Raw genomic sequence first — 12122 nt, 5'->3', positions numbered from 1 at the left:
GCCCATTATTAATACCCCAGACTCACTTTCTATGGAACTTTGTTAACTCTATTCTAAGATCTATAGAAACTCTATTTACCAGTCTTCATATTTTCAGCCAGCTTTCTCTCACATTCTAATTAAGCTTCTTGACATTTTGTTTTTTATATCCTGTCCAATCTTATGATCTGTCACTCTGTTTTCTTTAAGTTTAATGCTATCTTTAGTGAGCCACAGATGCAGCCTCCCATGGAATGTTTCTTTCTAATTGTAAAGTGCCTATTTTGTGAATTCTGAGATATCCCTTTAAATGTCTACCACTACATCTCTATTGACCTATCCCTGAACCTCATTTGCCAGGTTACTTTTGCAAGCTCTGCGATCATGCCCTCATAACTACCCTTACTTAAGTTTAAAATACTGATCTTGGACAGACCCACTCATCTATCCTTCAAACGGAATGTAAACTTCAAACATATTATGATCACTGCTGCCTAGGGGCACCTCCACTATGAGGTCATTAATTAGTCCCATCTCTTTGCACAATACTAGGTCTAGCATAGCCTACCCTGTGCTTGGCTCCAAACCTGCTGTTTTAAGAAACTATCCCCAAAACATTCTATGAACTCCTCATCAACGCTATCTTTTGCCCAGCTGATTTTTCCAGTCTGTATTAAATTAACATCCTCCATGATTTAGGGTTATGGTGTTCGGGTGGGAAAGTGGAGTCCACAAAAGATCAGCCATGATCTCATTGAATGGCGGAGCAGGCTCGAGGGGCCAGATGGCCAACTCCTGCTCCTCGTTCTTACGTTATGATTATTGCAGTACCTTTCTGACAAGCTCCCATTAACTCTTCTTTTATACTCTGCCCTATCGTATGTTTACAATTAGGGGGCCTGTACACCACTCCCACAAGTGACTTCTTGCCTTTATTATTTCTCATCTCAACTCAAACTGTTTCTACATCCTGGTTTCCTGAACTTAGACCATCCCTCTCTAATGTGTTAATAGCATAATTAATTAACAGAGTCCCTCCACTTGTTCTTAACTTCCTGTCCTTCCTAAATGTCACAAACTCTTCAGTAGTCTGGTTCTAATCCATGTCATCCTGTAGCCATGTCTCTGTAGTGGATATCAGATCATTCTTATTCATTTCTATTTGGGCTATCAGTTCATCTTTTTCATTTTGAATGCTATCTTTAGATACAGAGCCTTTAAGTTTTGTCCTTTTCTTATTTTTGGAACATCTAGCCTTCACTGTCCTTTCCTGTCATGGAATTGTTTATAATTTTCCACATTAGTATCTTTCTCTCATGCCTTATCTATCCTGTGATTTACCACATCCTCCCAAGTTTGATCCCTTGCCCCCACATATCCTACATAATCCTATGTAAAAGAACCTTATGGATTTCAGGTTTAAATTAAAAGAACACCCATCTTCGAACACAAGTCTGACGAATCACACTCTACCCAAATGGTTGGGTGCAGTTTGAGAAAATAGTGTACCAGAGCAGGAGTGTAGTTTACTGTCTGTAGCAGCCACACAGCTAGAAGCTTGTCCTGAGTAAAGTAAGAATTTAGGCAAAACTGTTTTCTGGCTTTACTTCGCACAGCGATCGGAAGGTTCAGGTTTTATCGGTGAATGTCCCACGGTCAGCTCTGTACCTTTGCTGTGGGAATCTACTGTATATAATCAAACACCAGGCCATTGCAATTTTACTTACAATAAATGAGTCACTTCTGCTGCTTTTGTAAAGCTGGCATTTCTGTTTAAATCCATTCCATCCATTCAAACCCTTGGATGATTTCTGTGAACAATGAAACACGGAGAAAAATGACGAGATTCAACAATGCAAATGGAATGCCCACCATGGGTACCTTTCTCTCAGTCACATTATATTTGCGTCACATTTGGTGTTAAATGTTGTGGGACACACACCTCCAAGTTGCTTATTCGGGGTAATTCGAAAAATTGATGTTCAAAGGATTCAGTAAGGCAGATACAGAGAAACGAGTTGGTGGGGGAGACACAACAGTAAAATTAGAGATTGTTGATTCAGGGTGAAAGCAAGAAAGCACGTTTTTAACATTAGGATAGTGGAAATCTGGAACTCTCTCCGTGAATTTATTGCTCCTACATTCCCCCTCCAGGAAATATGTCTGACCTGTACTCTCCCCATTTCCTTGTTGAATGCCCTCCACTGCTCCGCTGTAGATTTTTCCACAAGCTGTTCCCAGTCAACTTTGGCCAAATCCTGCCTTATTTTGGTAAAATCTGCCTTGCCCCAATCCAAAACCATCTTTCTGCAGGTCATCTTTTTCCTTGTGAGAAACCTGAACCGTACCGTGTTGTGGTCACTATCACGAAAATGCTCCCCCACTGCCACACTGATCACTTGTCTGGCTTCAATCCCCAGATCCAGCACTGCTCCGTCTCTTGTTGGACCTACAACATATTGATACAAAAAACTCCCCTGAATATATATCAAGAAATTAGTCCCCTCTAAACTCTTTACACTACAACTATCCCAGTTTATGTTGGAGAATTTGAAATCCCCTTGTATAATTGCCCAATTATTCTCACACATCTCAGTAAATTGTCTTCATAATATACTCCCAGTAATGTGGCTGCCCCCGTTGAATTCTTAAGTTCTCCCCATAAAGCCTCATTTGAAAATCCTGCCAAGATAGCGGGCCGAATTTAATGGAAACATTCTAAGTTCATTTCTGAGGGTTTTCCGGGATTCCTCACCGCTATTCAATGCCACTTAGTCACTTTATTGGGCCCTGGTGAGTTTCTCACTGGGTTAATTCACAATTAGAATTTGTTTCCACACTGGGAGCTGAATTCAAATTTGGCCGCCATTTTGAAAGGGTGGCCCCATCTCGAAATGAGACAGAGAGAGCGAGAGAGAGCGAGAGAGAGCGAGAGAGAGCGAGAGAGAGCGAGAGAGAGCGAGAGAGAGCGAGAGAGAGCGAGAGAGAGCGAGAGAGAGCGAGAGAGAGCGAGAGAGAGCGAGAGAGAGCGAGAGAGAGCGAGAGAGAGCGAGAGAGAGCGAGAGAGAGCGAGAGAGAGCGAGAGAGAGCGAGAGAGAGCGAGAGAGAGCGAGAGAGAGCGAGAGAGAGCGAGAGAGAGCGAGAGAGAGCGAGAGAGAGCGAGAGAGAGCGAGAGAGAGCGAGAGAGAGCGAGAGAGAGCGAGAGAGAGCGAGAGAGAGCGAGAGAGAGCGAGAGAGAGCGAGAGAGAGCGAGAGAGAGCGAGAGAGAGCGAGAGAGAGCGAGAGAGAGCGAGAGAGAGCGAGAGAGAGCGAGAGAGAGCGAGAGAGAGCGAGAGAGAGCGAGAGAGAGCGAGAGAGAGCGAGAGAGAGCGAGAGAGAGAGAGCGAGAGAGAGCGAGAGAGAGCGAGAGAGAGCGAGAGAGAGCGAGAGAGAGCGAGAGAGAGAGCGAGAGAGAGCCAGAGAGAGCCAGAGAGAGCCAGAGAGAGCCAGAGAGAGCCAGAGAGAGCCAGAGAGAGCCAGAGAGAGCCAGAGAGAGCCAGAGAGAGCCAGAGAGAGCCAGAGAGAGCCAGAGAGAGCGAGAGAGACAGAGAGAGCGAGAGAGACAGAGAGAGCGAGAGAGACAGAGAGAGCGAGAGAGACAGAGAGAGCGAGAGAGACAGAGAGAGCGAGGGACAGAGAGAGCGAGGGACAGAGAGAGCGAGGGACAGAGAGCGAAAGGCAGAGCGAGAGACAGAGAGAGCGAGAGAGACAGAGAGAGCGAGGGACAGAGAGAGCGAGGGACAGAGAGAGCGAGGGACAGAGAGAGCGAGGGACAGAGAGAGCGAGGGACAGAGAGAGCGGCAGAGCGAGAGACAGCGAGAGAGACAGAGAGAGAGAGGGACAGAGAGACAGAGAGAGAGAGGGACAGAGAGACAGAGAGACAGAGAGAGAGAGAGAGAGAGAGAGAGAGAGAGAGAGACAGAAAGAGACAGACAGACAGATTTCTCTTTCTCGGGTTACACAGTCCGTTAAAGTATTCTGCTGGCTGTATATTCCAGAGAAATTCTATCAGTCCCTGTCTGCTGCAATCATTCTTTTATAACTGGTAATCTAACATCTCATCTCAGAAACGTATGTTCAGGATAGTGTCAACCCAACAGGAGATGGGGTGGGTCTTTTACACCCCCAGTGAGTTGTGTCTGTTGTCCCTGCGTACTTGCTGGAATGCAAGCTGTATATTCTAGCATCTGGGTCGTCCCCATTGGCTACAGAAAGTTTCAGCTCCTTTTAAAAAAGAAAAATGAGAAAGGATGGAAATGAGATCATTAGAGTTTTCCATTGTACGCGGCTCTCCCGTGGCGTCCTTGAGGTGGGCAGGGCAGAGAATCCAGACCTCTATCTTTAAGAAAGAATAATAATGATATTTATTATTGTCACAAGTAGGCTTGCATTAACACTGCAATGAAGTTGCTGTGAAAATCCCCTAGTCGCCACAGTCCGCCGCCTGTTCGGGCGCACAGAGGGAGAATTCAGAATGTCCAATTCACCTAAGAAGCATGTCTTTCGGGACTTGTGGGAGGAAACCGGAGCACCCGGAGGAAACCCATACGGACACAGGGAGAACATGCAGACTCCACACAGACAGTGACCCAAACCGGGAATCGAACCTGGGACTCTGGAGCTGTGAAGCAACAATGCTACCCACTGTGCTGCTGCACATCCTCGTAACTAAGATCCTGGGAAAATCCATGGAGTTTAATCCGGACAAATGTGAAGTAATGCATGTTGGTAGGTCTAACATAAGAGGGGAAATATACAGTAAATGACAAAACGCTTAGGGATATAGAAAGTCAGCGAGATCTGGGTGTGCAGGTCCACAGATCTTTGAAAGTGGCAACACAAGTGGACAAGGTAATCAAGAAAGCATACGGAATGCTTGCCTTCATTGGACGGGGCATCGAGTATAAAAACTGGCAAGTCACGCTACAGTTGTATAGAACCTTGGTAAGGCCGCACTGTAGCACAATGGTTAGCACTGTTGCTTCACAGTGCCAGGGTCCCTGGTTCGATTCCCAGCTTGGGTCACTGTCTGTGTGGAGTCTGCACATTCTCCCCGTGTCGGCTTGGGTTTCCGCCGGGTGTTCCAGTTTCCTCCCCAAAGTCCTGAAAGACGTGCTCGTTAGGTAATTTAGACATTCTGAATTCTTCCTCTGTGTACCCAAGCAGGCGCCGTAGTGTGGCGACAAGGGGATTTTCACAGTAACTTAATTGCAGTGTTAATTAAGTCTACCTGTGACACTAATAAAGATTATTATATTATTCCTTGGAATATTGCGCACAATTCTTGTCGCCACACTACCAGAAGTATGTGGAGGCTTTGGAGATGTTGCCTGCTCTGGAGGGTGCTATCTATGCGGAGAGGCGGAATAGACTCGGACTGTTTTCATTAGAAAGACGGAGGTTGAGGGGTGACCTGATAGAGGTCTACAAGATTACGAGGGGCATGGACAGAGTGGATGGACAGGCACTCATTCCCAGGGTGGAGGGGTCAGTCACCAGGGGGCAGAGGTTTAAGGCCCGTGGGGCAAAGTTTAGAGGAGATGTGTGAGGCAGGTTTTTTACGCAGAGGGTGGTGAGTGTCTGGAACGCGTTGCCAGGGGAGGTTGTGGAAGCAGATACATTAACGGCGTTCAAAAGGCATCTTGACAAACACATGGATAGGACGGGTATAGAGGGATACGGCACAAGGAAGTGCTGAGGGTTTTGGCCAAGGTTGGTATCATGACCGGTACAGGATTGGAGGGCCGAAGGGCCTGTTCCTGTGCTGTATTGTTCTTTGTTCTAATCCAAACTAGAGAAGATAACTGGATCATTTGAGTTGGATCCAGTTTGATCACCTCGAGTCTCAACAAGAATCTCAGCTTCTTCTCCATGGGATTGTGCAGCTGCTTTGGGTGTTGAGTTGGGAAGGGACAGTAGGTGGACAGGGGGCAGATTGATGGGGCTCAAGGGATCATACGCTGTTTATCTGTCTTTCTATGTTTTATACCAGATTTATCTTACAAGATGAGCTATGAGAATTGTGACAGTTTCCTCTGCTTTCCCCTTCCACTGCAAATATTAATTGGGAAGCTGCAACTGAGTCATGATAGCTACAAGGTGGAAAATAAACAGCACACTGTCACCATATTACACATAGGCTCGATGTAGCCTCAGGCAACAGGTGAAAATACCTAATACTTCCAACAGAACTTCGGTCATTTTCTTCAGCTTGGCTCCAGTATTTAGGACCGGATCTTTCTATCCACTCTCCAACGCGGATCATTGATTTCATGCCTGTGTAGTTTTAGGTCTCATTGATATACTTCTCCTTCTGAAGCAGCATCGAGCATGACCCTGTGAGGCACAGAGCTCTTTGTTCTATGCTTTCATGGACTGTGAGCTCTGCTGGCAAGGCCAACATTTGCCAAACTGGGTGGCTTGAGGCAGCAGTAAACAATCTTCTCCACTCCACTGGTGATGGCGAGGATGTATCCAAAACAATAAACACTTTGCTGCAGTCAAGCTGAATTCCCTGCCTGTTTACCTTGCTGCTAAGCTGCACTGGAAACACAACAGCTGTGAGAGAAGTCTGCAAAACACTGCAATAAACCATATCAAACTAACTCTGGCCTTCAACTGTTAAAAATGAAATTATAAAGCCAACACAATGGGGTTTTTTTACATGTTAAAGCATGGAATTGGGTAATTAAATGATAAAAGACAAAACCAGCTGCAATGTGAGTCTAACAGCTTTCTGGAATGAGTAAACATGTTGTCAAAAAACGTCAATATTATCATGATACTGTTCCATTTTTACACAGGTTCTACCTCCTGGAAATGGGATTTGGGGAGTTCCTAAATGTAGCCTCATTAAAAATAAATTTTATAAAAGCATCTCCCAAGAAGGAAATATTTTCTTTCCAATGTCCCACCCATAACCAACAAGTCAGGAATTCTCACATTAAATCATTGCAGAGGGCAGCAGAGCGGAGCCGCTGATTGGCTGTTGCGGGGAACATTGGCATCAGTGCATTGCAGTCACTGTATCCAGAAGGTGGTTTGTGGAGGAGCTGTTGTCAAGTGGCATTTAAACCCCAAACACTTGTTCAGTGTTTCCCTCCCTACCTCCTCCTCTAACCCAAAAAAAAACAATCACTGTAAGGATCCCAGCCGAGTAAAGATCAAGAGGAAGACTCGAGGGCAGGTAGAAGTAGAAAGAAGTTGAACCATGACGTCACAGCCAGCAGGTAGTGACTGGCTGGTGACTGGTAAGTAGTTTTTCTTTTCCCTGAGGTGTGTTTATAACGTAAGGTTTTTCTATTTCTATTTTTTTTTTATCGTGTGATTGGTAACAATTTTTCTTTTTTTTTTTCCTTTTTCATTTATCTATTATTTGATATTATAGTTGGACTAAGTTAAGCTCAAGATTAAAAATGGCAGGAGATCCCAGACCCGTGTTATGCTCCTTTTGCTCAGTGAGGGAGCTCAGGGACGTGGCTGATGTCCCTGGCTCCTTCACGTGCGGGCCGTGTGTCCAGCTGCAGCTCTTGTTAGACCGCACGACGGCTCTGGAACTGCGGATGGACTCACTTTGGAGCATCCACGATGCTGAGGAGGTCGTGGATAGCACGTTTAGCGAATTGGTCACACCACAGATTAGGATTGCTGAGGGAGAAAGGGAATGGGTGACCAAAAGGCAGAGAAACAGCAGGAAGGCAGTGCAGGTGTCCCCTGCGGTCATCTCCCTCCAAAACAGGTATACCGTTTTGGATACTGTTGGGGGAGATGGCTCACCAGGGGAAGGCAGCAGTAGCCAGGTTCATGGCACCGTGGCTGGCTCTGCTGTACAGAAGGGCGGGAAAAAGACTGGCAGGGCTATAGTCACAGGGGATTCAATTGTAAGGGGAGTAGATAGGCGGTTCTGTGGTCGAAAACGAGACTCCCGAATGGTATGTTGCCTCCCGGGTGCACGGGTCAGGGATATCTCAGATCGGCTGCAGGACATACTGAAGGGGGAGGGTGAACAGCCAGTTGTCGTGGTGCAAATAGGCACCAATGATATAGGTAAAAAACAGGATGAGGTCCTACAAGCAGACTTTAGGGATTTAGCAGCCAAGTTAAAAAGTCGGACCTCAGAGGTAGTAATCTCAGGATTTCTACCAGTGCCACGTGGTAGTCAGAGTAGAAATGAAAGAATAGGCAGGATGAATGCGTGACTCGAGAGATGGTGCAGGAGGGAGGGGTTCAGATGTTTGGGACATTGGGACCGGTTCTGGGGGCGGTGGGACCATTACAAATCGGATGGTCGACACGTGGGCCAGATTGGAACCAAAGTCCTTGGGTGTGCTTTTGCTAACGCTGTTGGGGAGGGTTTAAACTAATGTGGCAGGGGGATGGGAACCAAATGAGGAGGTTAGTGGACAGTATGGAGGTAGTAACTAAAGCCTGTAAGGAACTAGATCATGAAGTCAGCGTGACTAAGGGGAAGAGCAGGCAGGGAGCAGATGATGAATGCAAAGGGACAGGTGGTCTGAGGTGCATTTGTTTTAATGCAAGAAGTGTAGTAGGCAATGCAGATGAACTTAGGGCTTGGATTAGTACCTGGGAGTATGATGTTATTGGTATTACTGAGACTTGGTTGAGGGAAGGGCAAGACTGGCAACTAAATATCCCAGGGTATAGATGCTTCAGGCGGGATAGAGAGGGAGGTAAAAGGGGTGGAGGAGTTGCATTACTGGTCAGAGATTATATCACAGCTGTGCTGAAGGAGGGCACTATGGAGGACTCGAGCAGTGAGGCAATATGGGCAGAGCTCAGAAATAGGAATGGTGCGGTAACAATGTTGGGGCTGTACGACAGGCCTCCCAACAGTGAGCATGAGATAGAGGTACAAATATGTAAACATATTATGGAAAGATGTAGGAGCAACAGGGTGGTGGTGATAGGAGATTTTAATTTTCCCAACATTGACTGGGATATACTTAGTGTCAGAGGTCTAGATGGAGCAGAATTTGTAAGGAGCATCCAGGAGGGTTTTCTAGAGCATGGTAAATTGCCCTTAGTGTTGGGTGGAGGTGTTGACCCTGGGTGGGGTGCTCTTTCCAAGAGCCGGTGCAGACTCGATGGGCCGAATGGCCTCCTTCTGCACTGTAAATTCAATGATAATCTATGATTAATCTAGGACAAAGGTTCGGCACAACATCGTGGGCCGAAGGGCCTGTTCTGTGCTGTATTTTTCTATGTTCTATGTAAATAGTCCAACTCGGGAAGGGGCCATACTGGACCTGATGTTGGAGAATGATCCCGGTCAGGTGGTTGAAGTTACAGTCGGGGATTACTTTGGGAATAGCGATCACAATTCCGTAAGTTTTAGAATACTCATGGACAAAGACGAGAATGGTCCTAAAGGAAGAGTGCTAAATTGGGGGAAGACCAACTATACCAAAATTCGGCAGGAGCTGGGGAATGTGGATTGGGAGCAGCTGTTTGAAGGTAAATCCACATTTGATATGTGGGAGGCTTTTAAAGAGAGGAAGGACAGACATGTCCCTGTGAAAATGAGGGATAGAAATGGCAAGATTAGGGAACCATGGATGACAGGTGGAATTGAGAGACTAGCTAAGTGGAAAAAGGAAGCATACATAAGGTCTAGGCGACTGAAGACAGACAAAGCTTTGGAAGAATATCGGGAATGTAGGACCAATCTGAAACGAGGAATCAAGAGGGTTAAAAGGGGTCATGAAATATCTTTAGCAAACAGGGTTAAGGAAAATCCAGGGGTACAGGGGCTGTTTAGCACAGGGCTAAATCTTTGGCTTTGAAAGCAAACCAAGGCAGGCCAGCAGCACGGTTCAATTCCCGTAACAGCCTCCCCGAACTGGCGCCGGAATGTGGTGACTAGGGGCTTTTCACAGTAACTTCATTGAAGCCTACTTGTGACAATAAGCGATTTTCATTTTTTCAAAATCCCAAAGCCTTTTATTCATATATAAGGAGCAAGAGGGTAACTAGAGAAAGGATTGGCCCACTCAAGGACAAAGGAGGAAAGTTATGCGTGGAGTCAGAGAAAACGGGTGAGGTTCTTAACGAGTACTTTGCATCGGTATTCACCGAGGAGAGGGACATGATGGATGTTGAGGTTAGGGATAGATGTTTGATTACTCTAGGTCAAGTCGGCATAAGGAGGGAGGATGTGTTGGGTATTCTAAAAGGCATTAAGGTGGACAAGTCCCCAGGTCCGGATGGGATCTGTCCCAGGTTACTGAGGGAATTGAGAGAGGAAATAGCTGGGGCCTTAACAGATATCTTTGCAGCATCCTTGAACACGGGTGAGGTACCGGAGGACTGGGGAATTGCTAATGCTGTCTCCTTGTTTAAGAAGGGTAGCAGGGATAATTCAGATAATTATAGACCGGTGAGCCTGACATCAGTGGTAGGGAAGCTGCTGGAGAAGATACTGAGGGATAGGATCTATTCCCATTTGGAAGAAAATGGGCTCATCGATGATAGGCAACATGGTTTTGTGCAGGGAAGGTCATGTCTTACCAACTTAACAGAATTCTTTGAGGACGTGACAAAGTTGATTGATGAGGGAAGGGCTGTAGATGTCATATACATGGACTTCAGTAAGGCATTTGATAAAGTTTCCCATGGCAGGTTGATGGAAAAAGTGAAGTCGTAAGGGGTTCAGGGTGTACTAGCTAGATGGATAAAGAACTGGCTGGGCAACAGGAGACAGAGAGTAGTGGTGGAAGGGAGTGTCTCAAAATGGAGAAAGGTGACTTGTGGTGTTCCACAGGGATCCGTGCTCGGGCCACTGTTGTTTGTGATATACATAAATGATCTGGAGGAAGGTATAGGTGGTCTGATTAGCAAGTTTGCAGATGACACTAAGATTGGTGGAGTATCATATAGTGAAGGGGACTGTCAGAGAATACAGCAGAATATAGATAGATTGGAGAGTTGGGCGGAGAAATGGCAGATGGAGTTCAATCCAGGCAAATACAAGGTGATGCATTTTGGAAGATCTAATTCAAGAGCGGACTATACGGTCAATGGAAGAGTCCTGGGGAAAATTGATGTACAGAGAGATCTGGGTGTTCAGGTCCATTGTACCCTGAAGGTGGCAACGCAGGTCGATATAGAGTGGTCAAGAAGGCATACAGCATGCTTTCCTTCATCGGACTGGGTATTGAGTACAAGAGTTGACAGGTCATGTTACAGTTGTACAAGACTTTGGTTCGGCCACATTTGGAATACCGCGTGCAGTTCTGGTCGCCACATTACCAGAAGGATGTGGATGCTTTAGAGAGGGTGCAGAGGAGGTTCACCAGGATGTTGCCTGGTATGGAGGGCGCTAGCTATGAAGAGAGGTTGAGTAGATTCGGATTATTTTCATTAGAAAGACGGAGGTTTTGGGGGGACCTCATTTAGGTCTATAAAATCATGAGAGGTATAGACTTCCGGTAGCGGCCATGACCTGCTAGGTCACGCGAACGGCAGCTCCCGCCAGGATCGGTTTTTCGAGCCGCTAAAAGGAGCAGCGGCGGCAATTGACAGGAGGGACCGGCGTGGGAACGGACGTGGGAGAAGCTCCCCCGGTGATGCATGGAGAGGACCAGGAGCGGAGCCGGCAGACGCGCAAACCCGGGGAACAGGGGCGAGAAGGTCCAGGAGGACAAAATGGCGGCCGGAGAAGATCAGGAGGTGTGGGCCCAGTGGGCCAGAGAACAGCAGGAGCTCCTTAAAAACTGCTTCATGGAGCTGAAAACGGAGATGGTGGCCTCCATGGAAAGAATTGTGGTGACCCAGAAGGCGCAGGAAAAGGAGATCAAGGAGGTGAGGAGGAAGGTCCGAGTTTGGTTGGGGGTTCTGTTTTGCTTGTTTTCCAGGTGTTTTGTTTTCCAGGTGTGCGGGGCTAGGGGGGTGGGATAGGCCCGGGACGGGCTGTCCGGTGCACGGGGAGGTCCCAGATGGCGCTTGCCCCTCTACCCTGCGGGGGGGGGCCAAAGGAAGCAACACGTTAAGGGTTGGTATATAGAGGCGGGAGCGGCCGGGGTCAGCGTGGGTGAGCCGAATCACGGAAGCACAATGGGGGGAAGCCAGAGCTAAGCGGATGCTTG

General features: G+C 47.0%; 1 protein-coding gene across 4 annotated transcripts in view; it reads right to left on the bottom strand.

Moving 5' to 3' along the window:
• The window catches only part of slc37a1 (solute carrier family 37 member 1), a 198433-nt gene that overhangs the window by 130894 nt on the left and 55417 nt on the right, over window positions 1–12122 (bottom strand). For all 4 annotated transcript variants that reach the window (XM_072513035.1, XM_072513037.1, XM_072513034.1 and 1 more), the window contains one exon: window positions 1707–1790. In XM_072513035.1, the coding sequence (XP_072369136.1) occupies window positions 1707–1790 (84 nt within the window). The remainder of the gene's footprint in view (window positions 1–1706; window positions 1791–12122) is intronic.

This window comes from Scyliorhinus torazame, chromosome 8 (genome assembly GCF_047496885.1).
Source record: "Scyliorhinus torazame isolate Kashiwa2021f chromosome 8, sScyTor2.1, whole genome shotgun sequence".
Classification (NCBI taxonomy): Eukaryota; Metazoa; Chordata; class Chondrichthyes; order Carcharhiniformes; family Scyliorhinidae; genus Scyliorhinus; species Scyliorhinus torazame.
The sequence above is the reverse complement of the archived record's forward strand: the minus strand, read 5'-3'. Positions and strand labels throughout refer to the sequence as shown.